This window comes from Lepidochelys kempii, chromosome 21 (genome assembly GCF_965140285.1).
Source record: "Lepidochelys kempii isolate rLepKem1 chromosome 21, rLepKem1.hap1, whole genome shotgun sequence".
In the NCBI taxonomy this organism is placed as follows: Eukaryota; Metazoa; Chordata; order Testudines; family Cheloniidae; genus Lepidochelys; species Lepidochelys kempii.
In genome coordinates this window covers 17,127,823-17,143,350 of record NC_136400.1, presented here as the reverse complement: position 1 = coordinate 17,143,350, position 15,528 = coordinate 17,127,823, and the positions used below count along the sequence as shown (strand labels likewise).

Genomic DNA, 15,528 nt, shown 5'->3' with positions numbered 1-15,528 from the left:
GGAGAAATCGACTCATCACCTGCTGCTGCAGCCAGGCTGCCTGACTCGCAGGGGTAGGATGTATGCTCGATGGACCGGGACAAGGGTCCCGTCAGACCGTATTGCTGTCTTCAGCGGGAGGGCTGAGTTGGAGTGAGCTGAGTGGAATACAAAACACTGAGGGTTTCACACCAAGTGTTCCCCTTCCCCTCCAGACCGTTCCATCCAGTCGGTGATCACCTTCGACCAGGGCGGTGAGTGGCTGCCGCTGAGGGCGCCTGTCAACGCTAAGTGTAACTCTGCAGCAAAGAACAAGGAGGAGGTTTGTCTGTCTGGGGTCTCTGCCAGACACACTGTGTTCTCATGAGTCCCGGGGCAGCCAGGCTCAGGTGTGGGGCACTGCCATGTGTTGGGATGCAGGCAGGGCAGACTTGGCCCCATAGTTCATTTTTTGTAAGCAGTCTTTTATTTAAGACCCCTGCATCTTCCCATGTGCAAGTCCAAGGGGACCTAGTCCCGTGGCAGGGCTAGCAGCCCAGATACTGCAGCATCAGGCCTGTGTGTGGCGATTTTCTGCTCAGTTTATTGGCATCCTGCAGCGTGAGTGAGATGTGTAATAAAGTAAAGTTCAATAGCGACACCAGCCAAGACTTCACAATGTGTTAATCCAGGCTGTGGGGTGTCTTTGGGGGCAGATGGCTGCCTTTCCTGTGTAGTTGGTCTGTGCCTCGCACAAAATGGAAATGGCAGAAGCAGGTAAAGGTCCCTGGCTCTACATTAGTTGAGTAGCCCAGGGTGGGCGCAAACCTGAGCTGGGCTTTGCTGAGATGCTGGTGGGAACATGCCAGGAAGACCCCCCTCCCCCCCCATGTGTCGTCTTGTCTCCTCACCTGGATTCTTTGGTGTTGTTTACAGTGTAGCCTTTACATCTACGCATTGTACGGCATCTCCCTGAATCACAACGTGCCCATGCTGCCTCTGTCCGAGCCCAATGTGGTTGGAACAGTCATCGCTCACGGTAACGGACCCGACTGCTACCAACACAGGGAGAGGGCAAGTGGAGGGGTTATGTGGGCGGAGCAGGAGGGAACTCTCAGGATCCATCCTCTGGGCCTTGGGCTGGCAAGTGACAGGTTTAATCCACTTGGGGTGAGTTGCTCGTTCCTACAGAGCAAGGCTGCGGGGCAGGGGAAGGTCAAAGTAAGTAAGTCTCAGTCTGCCCCCGAGGAAGGGACACTTCCTGGACTTGCGTTAAGCCCTGTGGTGTTGGGCACCATGTTGCAGGCAGTGTGGGGGATGCCATCTCCGTGGTGAGCCCAGACGTTTACGTATCGGATGATGGGGGCTATACCTGGGCACGGGTGCTGGAAGGACCACATCACTACGCCATCCTGGACTCCGGGGGCATCATCGTAGCCATTGAGCACAGCCTCGAGCCGATCAATGTGATTAAGTAAGCCTGAGCTCCACTTGCTAAAGGGGGTGGGGTGGGAGGGGGTCTGTTCTCTGGTTCTGGGAGGCTCTGGTGAGCTGTCAGCTTAGCTCTGTCCATATCGATTGGTGCTGAGGGAGGAACTAGGCTGCTGTCGATCTTGGGATTTCCCCTCCCTCCCTTGTTCTGCAGCTGCTCAAAGGATCTTCCATGGGAGTGAGGCTGCTGAGAGGGGAAGGAGCCCTCTCCTTTGGGCACATACGGCTTTGTGCTTGGCACTCTGTCGGTAAGCTCCCCCTTCTGGGCCTTCATGCCTGTCTGCGCAAGCCTGTCTTTCCACCCCTCTTCGCCTTTGAATGTAGCAGGGGGTCACAGAAAGTTCCACCTGGTCTCTCCTTGGTTGTGAATCCAGCTCCTCATGGTAAGTCTTTTCTCTCTAGGTTCTCGACGGATGAAGGCCAGTGCTGGCACAAGTACGCTTTCTCCAAGGAGCCCGTTTACTTCACGGGTCTGGCGTCGGAGCCAGGAGCCAGATCTATGAACGTAAGCCTCTGGGGCTACAGAGACTCTGTCTTGCCCCGCAAGTGGGTCTCCTACACCATTGACTTCAGTCGTCTCCTCAGCAGGAACTGTGAGCATCTCTTGCTTCCTTCCTTTCCATACAGAGATGGGGGTAGGGAAGGGCTGCCTGCCTGCTAAGAGGGGCAAAGTTGGGGAGCAATCTGAACAGATGAGTACAGCCGCGTTAGCTGGGGAAGAGGTGGGAGTTTCAGCCCTCATAACAGGGGAACATCTTCTCCAGAGAGGCTGCTGCAGAGTGGCTGTACCTCTCTGCTATAGACTGCACACATCACACTGCTACTCCCCTTCACACCTGGGCATGCTTGTGGGATTTCATGCAGGAATCCAAACTAAGCTGCAGCAATTGGAATCCCCTGACCCCAGATTTCCTATGGTTTGGTCCCATCTAGAATCATAGGGTTAGAAGAGACTGCAAAGGTCAGCTAATCCCAACCCCCTGCCAAGATGCAGGACTTGTTGTTGTGTTTAACCCAGGGGTGGGCAAACTACAGCCCTGGGGCTGCATCTGGCCCTTCAGATGTTTTAATCTGGCCCTCGAGCTCCTGCTGGGGAGTAGGATCCAGGGCTTGCCCTGCTCCATGCATGCCATGGCTCTGCGCGGCTCCCGGAAGCAGCAGCATGTCCTCCTCTCCAGCTCCTGCGCGTAGGGGCAGCCAGGGGGCTCCGCATGTTGCCCCTGCCCCAAGAGCCACCCCCCATATCTCCCATTGACCGGCAACCATGGCCAATGGGAGCTGCAGGGGCGGTGCCTGTGGACGGGGCAGTGTGGAGAGCTGCCTGGCAATGCCTCTGCATAGGAGCCAGAGGGGGGACATGCCACTGCTTCCGGGCGGTGCTTGAGGTAAGCACCACCCAGAGCTTGCACCCCTGACCCCCTCCAGCGCCCCAACTCCCTGCCCCAGCCCTGATCCCCCTCCCACACCCTGAACTACTCATTTCTGGCCCCAGCCCTGATCCCCCTTCTGCACCCCTAGCCGGAGCCCTCACCCGCTCCCGCATCCCAACACCCAATTTCATGAGCATTCATGGCCCGCCATACAATTTCCATACCCAGATGTGGCCCTCGGGCCAAAATGTTTGCACACCCCTGGTCTAACCCATCCCAGACACACAACTCCAGCCTCCTTTTGAAAACCTCCAGTGAAGGAGCTTCCACAAGCTTCCTAGGCGTCTGTCCCATTGTCCTATTCTTCTTATAGTTAGGAAGGTTTTCCTGAGGTTTAATCTACATCTGCTGTGCTGTGGTTTGACCCCATCGCCTCTTGTCCTGCCCTCTGTGGCAAGAGAGAACAACTTTTCCCCATCTTTTTTATGGCTGCCTTCCAAGTATCTGAATACTGCTATCATGTCCCCCCTTAATCTCCTCTTTTCCAAACTAAACATACCCAGTTCCTTCAGCCTTTTCTCATATGGCTTGTGTTCCATCCCTTTGATCATCTTTGTCACTCACCTCTGGATCGTTTCCAGTTTCTCTTCATCCTTGCTAGACATTGGTGACCAAAGCTGGACACCGTACTGCAGCTGAGGCCAAACCAGCACTGAGTAGAGCGGCACTGTCTCCTCCCATGACTTGCATGCCGTGCCTCTGTTAATGCAACCTAAAATTGCATTTGCACTTTTTTTTTTTTTTTTTTTTTTGCAAGAGCATCACATTTCTGACTCATGCCGAGGTTGTGATCCACCACAGCTCCCAGATCCTTCTCAGCAGTGCTGCCGCCAAGCCGGATAGCCCCCATTCTGTATCTGTGCATTTGGTTTTTCTTCCCTAAGTGTAGCACCTCACAATTGTCTTTGTCGAATTTCATTTTGTTGTCCATAGCCCAGTCTTCCAATTTACCATGATCCCTCTGAATTTTAGTTCTATCCTCCAAAGAGTTTGCAACCCCCCCCGCATCCTCCTGCCAGCTTTGTGTTATCCGCAAACTTGATCTATTCCTACATCGAGGTCATTAATAAAAAGATGTTAAACAACACCGGACCCAGAACAGACCCCTGTGTAGGCCCACTTGAGACCTCCATCCAATCTGATTTCATTCCATTACTAGTGACTCTTTGTTGCGGTTCTTTTAACCAATTATGTATCCACTTAATGGTAATTCTGTCAAGCCCACATTTCTCTAGCTTACCTCTCAGAATGTCATGTAGGACGTGTCAGAAGCCTTGATGAAGTCCAGGTATATTACGTCCACCACATTTCCCCCATCCGCCAAACCAGTTACCCTGTCAAAGAAGGAATCAAGCTGGTTTGGCCGGGTTTGTTCCTGGTAAACCCAGGCTGGCTGCTGGTGATCACCCTCATCCTCCAGGTTGCTGGAAATGGAATGTTTTCTACACGGCTCTACCAGCTTCCCAGGTATCGAAGTCAGGCCAACTGGTCTAAAGTTCCCCAGCTCCTTCTTTCCCCCCTTTTTAAAGATGGGCACCAGTTGGCCCTCCACCAGTCTTCCTGTCATCCAGGAGTTTACAGATACAGGTGAATAGCATCTGGCCCTGTGGACTTGAATTCATTCAGATTTGTCAGAAGATCTGACATGTTCCTTACTTATCCCGATCTGCGTCCCTTCCCCTTTACTGTCTGGGATAACTTCGGTAGTCCTCTGGCCACAGGCTGGTTTTTGTGCGAAGACTGAAGCAAAGTAGGCAATGAGCAGCTCTGCTTTCTTATAATCCGTTACCAGCTCCACTGAGCAGCGGGGATCACACTGTCCCCGATTGATCTTTTTAGTTTGACGTATTTGTAGAACCGTCCTTGTTGTGTCTAACATTTCTTGCCAGTTTTAACTTCTTCCTTGCCTGGGTTTTCCTGATTTTGTCCCTACGCTCTTGCTATTCCCACATCTACTCCTTAGTGACATGCCCCTCCCTCCCTTCCTGGATGTCCCCTTTGGTTTGTAAATCGCTAGAAAGCTCCTTGAGCAGCCCCGCCCTAGGCTGCTGCTACAGGTGGGGTAGGGCCTATGCTGTGACTCCCTTGCTGGAGCACTGCGCTCCTGCACAGAGCGGTCATTTAGAGTTTTGTTTCTGTGGCGAAACCATGAACAGAGCGTGAAATGCTGCAGAGTCTGCCAACAGCCATGAGACTAGCTCTGGGTGTGAGCGCTGGAAGTATTGTCATTAACCATTGCACTGCTGGTCGCTGCAGGAACACTGAGGCAGCGTGCTTAACCCGCCCGCCCAAACTCCCACACCTCTCCAGGGGGCCAAAAGCCCCAATTACCGGTGGCTAGCACCTCCAGCTTCATCCCAACCACTTCCATGACGCAGTTAGTGGCTGAGAATGCAGGGGCAGCACGCAATGGAACTTGCTGTTCACCGACCTCTGCGCTGCCCTCCTTCAGTACAAGCCTTCGCTCCCGAAACGTGACCACAGCTGTGCCGAGCCTAGGCACCGCCTTGGGTTTCAGCTTGGTGTGGAGAACATGGAGGTGTAGGGGGCTTTGTTCTAATGTGCCTGCCTCAGGTTAGAGTAGGTGAGGAGGAGGACTATACTATCTGGCTCGGGCAAGGCCCAGACCCCTCGGTAAAACAGGATGCAGTGATGCTGCACGGCCCCACTGAGAGCCTCTGCTCGATGCTGCCATGGGAACATCTTGGACACTTGGTTGTCCTGAGGGTTGTATAAATGAGAGGAGTCTCCCGTGCTCGATGCAGAGCTCTGAATCTTCCCAATGTGCTAGATCTCACGGCTCCTCTGAGATGGGTGTGATGGGGGGTGACACACCCACGGCCAACAGAGCCAGGATAGAAATCAGGGATTCCTGGAGTTAATCTCATGCACTGTCCTGTAACTCCCCAGTGAGATGAGGGGTAGGCTCACCTAACTCCTGTAGGCTACTTGGTAACCAGGGTTCCCTACCAGTATTCCGAGGTCCACTGACAGCAAATGACTTCACCAGGCGGTCAAAACCCTGCAGATGTTGCTAGGGTTTTTCAGGGCAGATTTTAGTGTTGGCGGAAAGGAATGTGGTTGATAATGGCTAAAGCAGGTGGTGTAAAATCTCTTCCCCTTCATGGCCCTGCCAGTGCCCCCAGGTATTACCCATCACTGCCTTTCCTGCGGGTGGGCAGACTGTCCTGCTTCATTGTGCCCGATTCTGTAGGAGGATGGGCTGGAATGGCCACACTCCTCTTCTTGCTTTCAGCCCTGTGACGCGTAGCTCTGGGGTTGGCAGCTGTTGCCCAGGGTCAGTTCCTGTCTTCTCAATCACATCATCTTGTGCCCGGAGTCTGATCGCCTTTCCCCTCTCGTAGGTGAGGAGGAGGACTATACTATCTGGCTGGCTCACTCCAGCGAGCCTGGCAGCCGCACTGATGGCTGCGTTCTGGGCTATAAGGAGCAATATCTGCGTCTCCGCAAGTCATCTGTCTGTCAGAATGGCCGGGATTACGTGATGATCAAGCAGCCCTCTGTCTGCCCGTGCACGCTGGAGGACTACCTCTGGTATGGCGAGCAAAGGCTCGCTCGCCTTGCATGGCGAGGGGCGACATCTGCTCTGCTGAGGTTACTAGAGTGGCCCTGCATCGGGTGGCGTGCTCGTCTGGGACTCTGGTGGTGGCATAGGAGCTGCCTTTGCGCGGGACCCGCTCGTGTGGATCGTCTGGCCCGGTCGGCGCGTAGGGTTTGTCTCAGAGCATCAGCTAGTGAGTAGGGATCCCGCTCCAGTGCCTGGTGAAGGCAAACCCACTCGGAATGCACCATACATGGTGCCATGCTATAACTAGGGGGTGGGGGCCCCCAACCAGACACTGACTTTCCTGTGGTGCATGTGGGAGTGCCAAGAGCTGACCCGCAGGCCTGGCACAGCCTGTATCCACTTGGCTAGAAGAGTCCGCTGCAGGTGCTCCAGGACTGCCTGTGTTAACGCTCTAGCCGGCTAGCTGAAGGGCCCCCGAGCCATCGCTCAGTGTGTCACTCATGCCCGTCTCTGCTTTTTGTCCTTGCGCTGCAGCGATTTTGGCTATTTCCGCCCTGAAAACCAGTCTGTCTGTGTGGAGCAGCCGGAGCTGAAGGGCCACGACCTGGAGTTCTGTCTCTATGGCAGGCAGGAGCTGCTGAAGACTAGAGGGTAAAGTGGCTTTTTAACAGGGTCGCTCAGCAACCACTAGCCCTAGATAGGGGCAGAAGCAGCAGCAGCGTGTCAGGGACTCCTGGGAGCAGGGGGATAAATCTTGGTGCTACCATGGCACCGTACTCCCAGTGTGTAGGGCTACAGGGTGGGAATTAGGAGGACCTGGGTTCTGTGCCAGGCTGTGTCACCAATTCCTGCTCTGGGCAACGATGATACTTCCCAGCCTGGCCCCAGGGCTTTGGAACAAGTGCTGCTGTAGCATATTCGAATGGGAAACTGCCCTTCTGGTCCTTGGAGGCCAGCGCTGGGCACACAGAATGGATGTGGATACGGATGCCCCTGCTGCTGGCCCTGTGCTGTTTGTGCGGGCAGTCGGTCACGGAGCCAGACCTCAGGGGAGCCTGCCTAGCTTCAGAAGGCTGTTCCTCTGGCCCCCTGGCAGGTTAGGGCTGGAGTTCCCCCAGCAGGTCTGGGTGCAGTTTTTGATCCTGGCTAGGAAACCACGTTGCTCTGCACGCTTTCTGCCCATCCCGGGGTGGGGTTGATGTCTCCAGGAATGGCCGGGCAATCTCTGAGCTGGCCTGGGAAGCTCCCTCCTGATCATCAGGTCCTGCAGGTGCTTTCTTCCCTGACATTCCAGGTACCGTAAGATCCCGGGAGACAAATGTAGCGGTGGGAAGAGTCCGAGCCGTGAGGTGACGGACCTGAAGAGGAAATGCACAAGCAACTTGTTGACTCCCAGCCAGCTGGTAGGTGATAGCAAACCATGTGGGGAGCCAGCCAATACCAGACTGTGAAATGGTTTGGGATCCTTGGGGCTACAAGGTTCTTGTACAAACGCCAGGTACCGGAGCAGTCTTGGTTTAAGTTTCATGTGTTGTGAATGTAGTAAAGCTTTTCTCTTTCTCTGCAGTCTGCTGCGTCCAGCTCCGCTCCCGTAATCCTGGCTGCTGTGGGCGTGATGCTCCTCACCATCATAGCTGGAGTCCTGATCATTAAGAAATACGTCTGTGGGGGCAGGTGAGGTTTGGGAGGGGTTTCGCATGCAGTCGCTCTGTGTGAAGTATTACACATCTCATAGATCTTAAAGCCGGAAGGGACCATCGTGATCATCTAGTCTGACTTCCTGCATGTCACAGGCCACACAACCTCACTCACCCACCCACTCCTGTAACAGACCCCTAAACCTTGCTGAGTGACTGATGTGCTCAAATCATGCTTTAAAGACTGTGAGTTGCAGAGAATCCACCATTGACACTACTTTAAACCTACAAGTGACCCGTGCCCCAGGCTGCAGAGGAAGGCGGAAAAACCCCAGGGTCTCTGCCAATCTGAGCTGGGGAAAAATTCCCTCCCAACCCCAAATCTGGTGATTACTTAGACCCTGAGCATGTGGGCAAGACCCACCAGCCAGACACCTGGGAAGTAATTCTCTGTAGTAATTCAGAGCTTTCCCCATCTAGTGTCCCGTCACCAGCCCAGTGAGCGATGGGCCACATGCCATCGCAGGCCATCTCATCGCACCATCTCCTCCATAAACTGATCCAGCTCAATCTTGAAGCCAGTTGGGTTTTTTGCCCCCTCAGCAGGTTCGGCCATGCTGCAATCCAAAGTGTGAGTGCAGCTCCCTGGCCAAAAGCAGCAGTGTCGGCCGGTGGCACAGGCTCCGGCGCAGGCTGTCGGAGATCCCGGCCTCCTGCTCATGTTGCTAGTGGTTGTATCGCAGACTGCAGCGTAGGCATATCCTGAGATGGCTCTGACATCTACCAGCTTCAGTTAAGCGAAGCTCGTTAGTGGTAAGCAGCTCCTGTGTCCTGTCTGCAGTCACTAACCATTCCACTGCAGAGTACGGGGCATCGTAAAGGCCTGGAATTCTTCCCCCAGTGCTGGCTGCTGTCCTTGCCAAGCTCCTAGGGCATTAGAAGGTCTTGCTGTTTGACATGCCAGAGGTGCCGAAAGACAGCATGGCGTGTCCCTGACCCCCGTGTCTGCTCCACCCCCAGGTTCCTGGTCCATCGCTATTCCGTCCTGCAGCAGCATGCAGAGGCGAATGGGGTGGAAGGGGTTGATGCTCTGGAGGCAGCCAGCCCTGCAAATAAAGGGGGCTACCATGACGATTCTGATGAGGTAGGTGATGCAGATGCAGCGGAGAGCAGCGCTTGAGCACGGCATGTCCTCGGTGTCCTGGGGAAGCAGGGCTTGAGCTGGGATAGGGTTAAAAATGGATGCTGCTCCTGTGCAGTCGGGGGCTGAATGTCAGGGCCATATGAAATGCCCCTTTGTCTGAGCAGTCCTGCAGCCCACAGCCACCAGCAAAGGGAACGTAGGGCTGCCGCTGGAGAACCTCCTCCCTCTGTGTCATCCCCAGGCTTCAGGAGGCCAGGCTGGTCAGGGCTGAACTGCTGGGGTTGGCCTGCTTGCAGAATGAAGGCCCTGAGCCGGGCCGGGGAGCAGCTCCAGCCAAAGGAGCCCTTGGGGGGCTGGGGGGGCAGGCCAGTGAGTTCTGAATGGGGCAGCTGGTGGGCTGGAATGTCTTCAGTGACTTGAAGAATACTTGATCTTGGGTCTCCCACTCGGCCTCGATGCGGCGGGGCTAGTTCACAAGTGTCTCTGAAAGCCACCCCCTGTGGGCTGAATGGCCTGCAGGAAATGAGTCCGTCCCAGTCCTGTTCCTAGGTGGTCTTTCTGAGAGAATAGCGCAGCGGGACAGTGGACACTGCCCCCACCCCCAGGCCCTCTGGCCCAGGAAGCCACATGGCACATGTGAGAACCTTGCACTGCAGTGGTGCCCATCCTGTCGATAACGGGATGTCTGTCCTGGGGCCGACAGGCCGAGGAGCCGGCTTGTGCTGTCCTGGTGGCTTCGCCCACCATCCAAGCTATCACACAGGCTGAGACCTTCACACAGTGCTGTGCTCCCAGTGGCCTTGTGGCTTCCTGAGCATGGGGGGACGGCAGCAGGCGGGGTGTCCCATTCTCTCCTGTTCCCAGGGCAGGAGGGGAGTGGTCCTGGGCTGGGATCAGGCTGAGATGGGGGAGGCTCTGGCGCTGTCTGCCCTGAGGGCTGAGCGCTCGTGTTCTCTCCTCAGGACCTCCTGGAGTAGGGGCACGCCGCTGCTCGCTGGCACTGGGACAAGTGGGTTTGGACGCCGCCACGGATCTGCAGAACAGCAACCGCCTCCTCCAGCCCACGCTTCTCCGCGCTGGCTGCCTGGGTCCCTTTCCGAGGAGCTCCGTGCTCCAGCCGCTTCCCTTGAGACTGTCCAGAGCCGGTGGGGGCGGGCGGGGCGGGCTTAATTTGTCTTTATTGTAATGAGATTTCTTTCCAGCTTTTTGGTTTTTAAGGAAGACTAAATAGGAAGGTGAAACCAGCATTTCCCTAAGCACTAAGCATTACAAAGGTGCAATTCACCCTGCTGCAGAGAGAAGGCTCTTAACTCCAGCGTCACCCCTCGGGGCTCATCTCTGCCTCGGCGTGGCCTGGGCAGAGCTGCTGCCGGCACTGGCCTACCACCATCACTTCACCTAGCATGGGCAGGCCTCGGGATTCCCGCCAGGACAGCATGTCGCTGAGCCAGCGCCCCGCAGGGCCACGTGCCAAAACGAGGGGGGCGGGTGCCTCGGATTTCTTCATCAGAGGAGTGATTGGATGAAACCAACGCAGCGCGTAAAGTTGAGTTCATCTCCGCCCCAAGAGTAACTGCTGTGACTGGCCCTTGTGGAACCAAAGCACTGAACTGGGAAAGCACTGTATCTGCAAACACCGGTGGTAGCAGCAGGGGAGGGAAAGGGGTTGTTTTCAGTTCTAGGAATAAGTGCAGCAGAAAACTTGGTAGGAATAAATCTCCTGCGTGCTGGTGTGTTCTTCAGGGCGGTGGGAAGCGTGTTCCAGGTGGATCTGTGCACTGAAATGTCAGTGCTCTGGCGAAGAGCCCCAGGGCTTCGTTTAAGGGGGCGGAAGAGAGAGGCTCCTACTTTTCGAACATCTGCCTGTCCCGTCCCGCCCCAAAGCGATAGGAAACCAGCTGTTTGGTAGCTCCTAGAGCTGCTGTTGATGTGGCCAGGCCTGGCGGTGGCTCGCAGGCACTCTGGCAATTACAAACAGGATCTTCAGTGCCCTGCCCTTCCCAGTGGTACCGCGTTTGGGTGTGATGTCGCCTGACAAACTGTAAGCTGCTGCTCTAGGTGCAGTTCCACTCGGCCGAGTACACTGCGCAGTGTGTCCATGTCCCTTTTTAAACGTCCAGTTGTCCCCTGCAATAGATGCTGCCCCGCTGATTGCGGAGGGGGTGTCTGGTTGGCCTTTGCACTTGGAGGGCTGGGTGATAAAAAGTGAATGTATAGAACAGTCTGACAGATATGACTGGTGTTTGTTCTCCAGGGCTGGGTCCCAGTGAGCTGCCATTCATCCGGTGCATTGTTAGGCCCCAGCATAGGCCAAGATGCAAGGAGCACCGTTCGACCCCAGGCCCGCAGGAGACAGGAGTCTCAAGGACTGGTATTTTTCAAACTTGGCTTATTTGAACTGAGCCAGGGCTTGTCTAGAATTGTCCAGGTCCCTGTCCCATTAGCAGCTTCCCCTCGACTTGGCTCTTCTTGGCCATGTTAAACCCATTTATTGCAACTCTTCTCGTTGCTAAGTCCCAGCCTTGGCAGGGCCTTAGGCATTGCTCTGCTCAGCATTGCAGCACCAGCTGACTTAGGAGCATAATGTTTTCCAGGGAGCTTGGGGTCTGTCTGGCAGACGTAGGGCTGGAGTGTCTACACTCATTTGTGACCCCAGGTTCAGAAGTCTTGAACCCTGGGTCCCAGCCTGAGCTCCAGCATCTACTGCAATATGCAGGCCTGAGTCCAGCCACCCTCATCCCAGGCTTCCTAGTTCCTTCCTTAACCGTGGCCACTGGAGCTCTGTGTTCGTGGGGCAGCATGCGAAAACATGACTGTCCAAGGAACAAAATAAATTTGGCCCGCAGGATAGTGGGTGCTTTTGGCAGACTCCCGGAGCGTGAGCCCAGGGGGGCTGTGTCTATACTGCAAAGTAATAGGGTTTGAACCCTGGGTCCCAGCTTGACTCGGGCTCTCATACTCCACCACTGTGGGATCCTGGGTCCAAACCCTGGGTTAGCGTGATTTGTGTGTAGACGAAAGGGGGGTTAAGCTTGAGCCTGAGTTCGAACCCTGGGCTTACACTGTAGTGTAGATGTACTCTTAGGCTCCTGAGTTTCACTGAAAGACAATAGGACTTAGGCTCCTAAGTTAGGTGTTGCAACAAGGAGTGGAGCAGCCCTTAAATACCTTCACAGAAATCTGGCTCTAAGCTACCAAACTCTTGTTACCCTGGGGCTTTCCTTTAAAAACTTACAGGCAGAGCCATGCCATTCCTGTGGCCACTAGAAAGCGCTGTTTCCCTGGGTACAGCTGGAAGGCTGCTCTCCGAAGCTGTGCTATGTTTTGGAGTAGCCTGTTGTAAGGGAGCGGATGCTCTCTGGCTAAGAGAGAGGCTGCTCGGTGGTGAAGGCAGATCTGGGTGCATTTTCCTGGGCAACACATTGCCCAACTCTACCCTCGTCCCCCCGTATCTGTCCGGTCGTGTAGAATAGGAAAGAAGTAGCTTAGCCTGTTTGCCTGGAGAGTTTCTGACTCCCAGACTTGGTTTAGCAAAATTTCTTTTTAAAGAATGAGTTTTTGGGGAGCTTTTTCCGTTAGAATTTGACTAGCAGCCAAATAGCCGCAGCTGGCCAAAGCTCCAGGAGAAGGTCCAGGTCCACGTTCCTCGCCAGCTGGGAACAAAGGCTGAAGAATAAATGAGAGGTGGCTGCTGTGTCTCTGGGAGTCTCCAGCAGACTGTCTCAGCACAGACATCTGGGGCAGAATCAGATGGCCATGGCTCTTAGCGCTCCAGGTGCCAGCCTTCGAGGGGAAACGGAAGCAGAGCATTTGGGGGACGAGCTGGTCGGCTGCATGAATGTAAAATTCTGGCTACGAATTCTCATGCTCTTGAGACCAGCCTGTTCTGAAGGAGCATTCTCATCTACAGGCTGTCGAGGAAGCTGGTAAACACTGTGGTTCTCTTTTGCACACCCCCTTCCCTATTTCCTGCCCCCAAACCCATCAGCCTTGCTGTTCATTACGCACGTGGTACATTGGTGCGGAGAGCACCTGCCCCCCGGGAAGCTCGTGCTCCAACGGGGTGAAGGCAGCCCTGGGGAGAGACAAATTACATTTTTCTGGTGGGCGATGGTGCATTTCCCACATGCCAGTGGCCTCGCTGTGTCATGCAACAGCAGCCTTCCTCTCCCTGAGCAAAGCGCACTGATAATGCTGCAGCTCTGTCCCTGCTGAATGGTTGCTGCCGGAGCACTTCCCTGGGGATGCTGCTGTCATGTGGCATTAAGCCCAATGCTGCCCCAGTACCCTTGGTTTACCAGCGTGGCTGTAGGGCAGATCAACACAGGGATGCTGTGCCAGGTAGCCAGCCCGTGCTATGTCCCCATGAACTGAAGCCAGAGCCCCTGCCCTCCCATGGAGAGTATCTCGGGGCCCAGGTCCAGGGAAGGCACACGGGACGGGATGAAGGTGTGTGGAGTGTTCTGTAAACAAACCTGGCTGGGGTATAACTTTATACTAGAGAGACACGGTGCGGAGGGGGTCTTTTATCGGACCAACATCTGTTGGTGAGAGAGAAGTCAGGGCTGGGGAATGACTTTGTACTGGGATTTTTCTGTATATTTGCAATATTTGGGTTAGAAATAAAAATCAAATGGAATTTATGTGACCTGCTCTGTGGACTGCCTTACTGTGGGAGCAGGAGGGGCTGGCTCCTGCTAGACTCCTCTAAAGTGCCCTCTCCCGCCTGGCCCAGCGACACACCTTAGCAGACCCCTGGGCACTGTGACAAACACTAGCTGCTTTCTCCCAGGCCCAGCTCCCCACCAGCTCCAGGCTGATTTCTGAACATGACTAGCCCCTGTAACACACTGTCAGGGGATAGCGGCACGTCAGTCTTTAGCCGTGTGCCCCTCTTAATGGCTCCAGTAAGCCTGTTATTCCGGTGGCCACTTCCCTGGTTAATGCACTTCTCTGGGAATGCACTGATGTCAATAAAATGTACAGTTGATTAGTCCTGTTGATTCTCTGTCTTACCAGTGGCAGAAAAACTCCCCTTCCTTTGCTCACATGATCCTTCTGCCCTGCAGAGAGAGGCAGGCTTCCATGTCTGGCGTCCGTCCGTCCGTAAGGGGAGCTGCATAAAAGCAGTGAGGTCTTGCCCTTGAGGCGGGCAGCCTGGGAGCAGGGCATTGGGAGGCTGTGCCTGTCATGGATGTGGGGGAGTCCAGGCCCTGCACCCCTCTTCCTGGGATTCACTGAGACTCTCAGCAGTAAAACAGAAGGTTTATTGAACAATAGGAACACAGTCTCAAACAGAGCTTGTGGGTACAAGTCAAGTCCTTCTGGGGGAGCAGGGAGCTTAGACCCCAGCCCTGGGGTTCCCTGCGTTCCACCACCCAGCCCCAAACTGAAACTAAACCCCCCCAGCAGGCTCCCTCCTGCAGCCTTTGTCCACATTCCTGGGCAGAGGTGTTATCTCCTCCTCCTCGCTCAGGTTACCGGCTCTCAGGTCTCCCATTGAAACTCCCCTGCCACATTCCCAGGTCAACACTCCCCCCTCCCTGCTGCATCACAGCGCTGCGGGCCAAGGCCACTAGTGCTGGAGGCCTTGGGGAATTGTTGGGAGTCTGATGAGGGCTCATACCAAAGCAGGTGGCTATTGGGTGAGTGTAGAGGCCAGAACTGATCCATTCCGCCCCTCCCCTTCCAGGGTCTAACTCAGGAGCCCACTGCACGACTCCCCAGGGCAGCTTGTCCCTGGGCAACTCCCCAGGGCTTTTGAAAGGAAAAGCTACTTTCGTGTTTTGAAAACCTATTGACAGAAGGGTCCAGGGCTTTGTGCAGCCACTGTACAAACCACGTCCCTGTGCGCTGTAGAAAGCCAGTTCCACAGCAGGCGTGGTCTGCTGCTGAACTTCCATTTGTTTGTTACTGTCGCACCTAGGAGACCTGCTCAGGGACGGGATCCCCCGTGTAGGGGAACAAAAAGACTGTCCCTGCCCTAAGGCACCGGTGGTCCTGTACTGTGTGCACTAGACACCTATGGGCTCTTTCAGAACCTGTTCGTATTGTGGTAGCTGCCTCCCAGCCCAAGTAGACAGACCTGTGCTAGTAGGCAGTGGCGGAGGCTAGCCACCTGAGCTCAGACCCAACCGGCCCCTGGATCTGAGTTCCGGTGGTTGTGGAGCAGGACCCCATTGTGCTAGGCGCTGTACAAATGTTAGCAATCTCGTTCTTGTTTTCTCAGCATTCACTGAGCTGCTCTGGCACCCAGCAAGGCTGGGGATGGGGTCTCCCAGCAGGCACTTCAGGAGGCGTGGGAGCTCAGTCTAATTTCGAGTCGGTTAAGAGATGACT

The 15,528-nt window shown here is 55.1% G+C and overlaps 2 protein-coding genes across 2 annotated transcripts in view; one reads left to right on the top strand and one right to left on the bottom strand.

The window, feature by feature from the left end:
* SORT1 (sortilin 1) overlaps window positions 1–13,837 on the top strand; it is a 39,682-nt gene extending 25,845 nt beyond the window's left edge. Inside the window, exons 11-20 of the mRNA XM_073319617.2 lie at window positions 195–301; window positions 895–997; window positions 1,264–1,432; window positions 1,852–2,042; window positions 6,245–6,434; window positions 6,943–7,059; window positions 7,703–7,811; window positions 7,976–8,082; window positions 9,066–9,189; window positions 10,152–13,837. Coding sequence (XP_073175718.2) covers window positions 195–301; window positions 895–997; window positions 1,264–1,432; window positions 1,852–2,042; window positions 6,245–6,434; window positions 6,943–7,059; window positions 7,703–7,811; window positions 7,976–8,082; window positions 9,066–9,189; window positions 10,152–10,166 — 1,232 coding nt within the window. The 3' untranslated portion in view covers window positions 10,167–13,837. The remainder of the gene's footprint in view (window positions 1–194; window positions 302–894; window positions 998–1,263; window positions 1,433–1,851; window positions 2,043–6,244; window positions 6,435–6,942; window positions 7,060–7,702; window positions 7,812–7,975; window positions 8,083–9,065; window positions 9,190–10,151) is intronic.
* CYB561D1 (cytochrome b561 family member D1) overlaps window positions 1–15,528 on the bottom strand; it is a 433,261-nt gene that overhangs the window by 137,782 nt on the left and 279,951 nt on the right. The gene's annotated exons all lie outside the window — the stretch shown is intronic.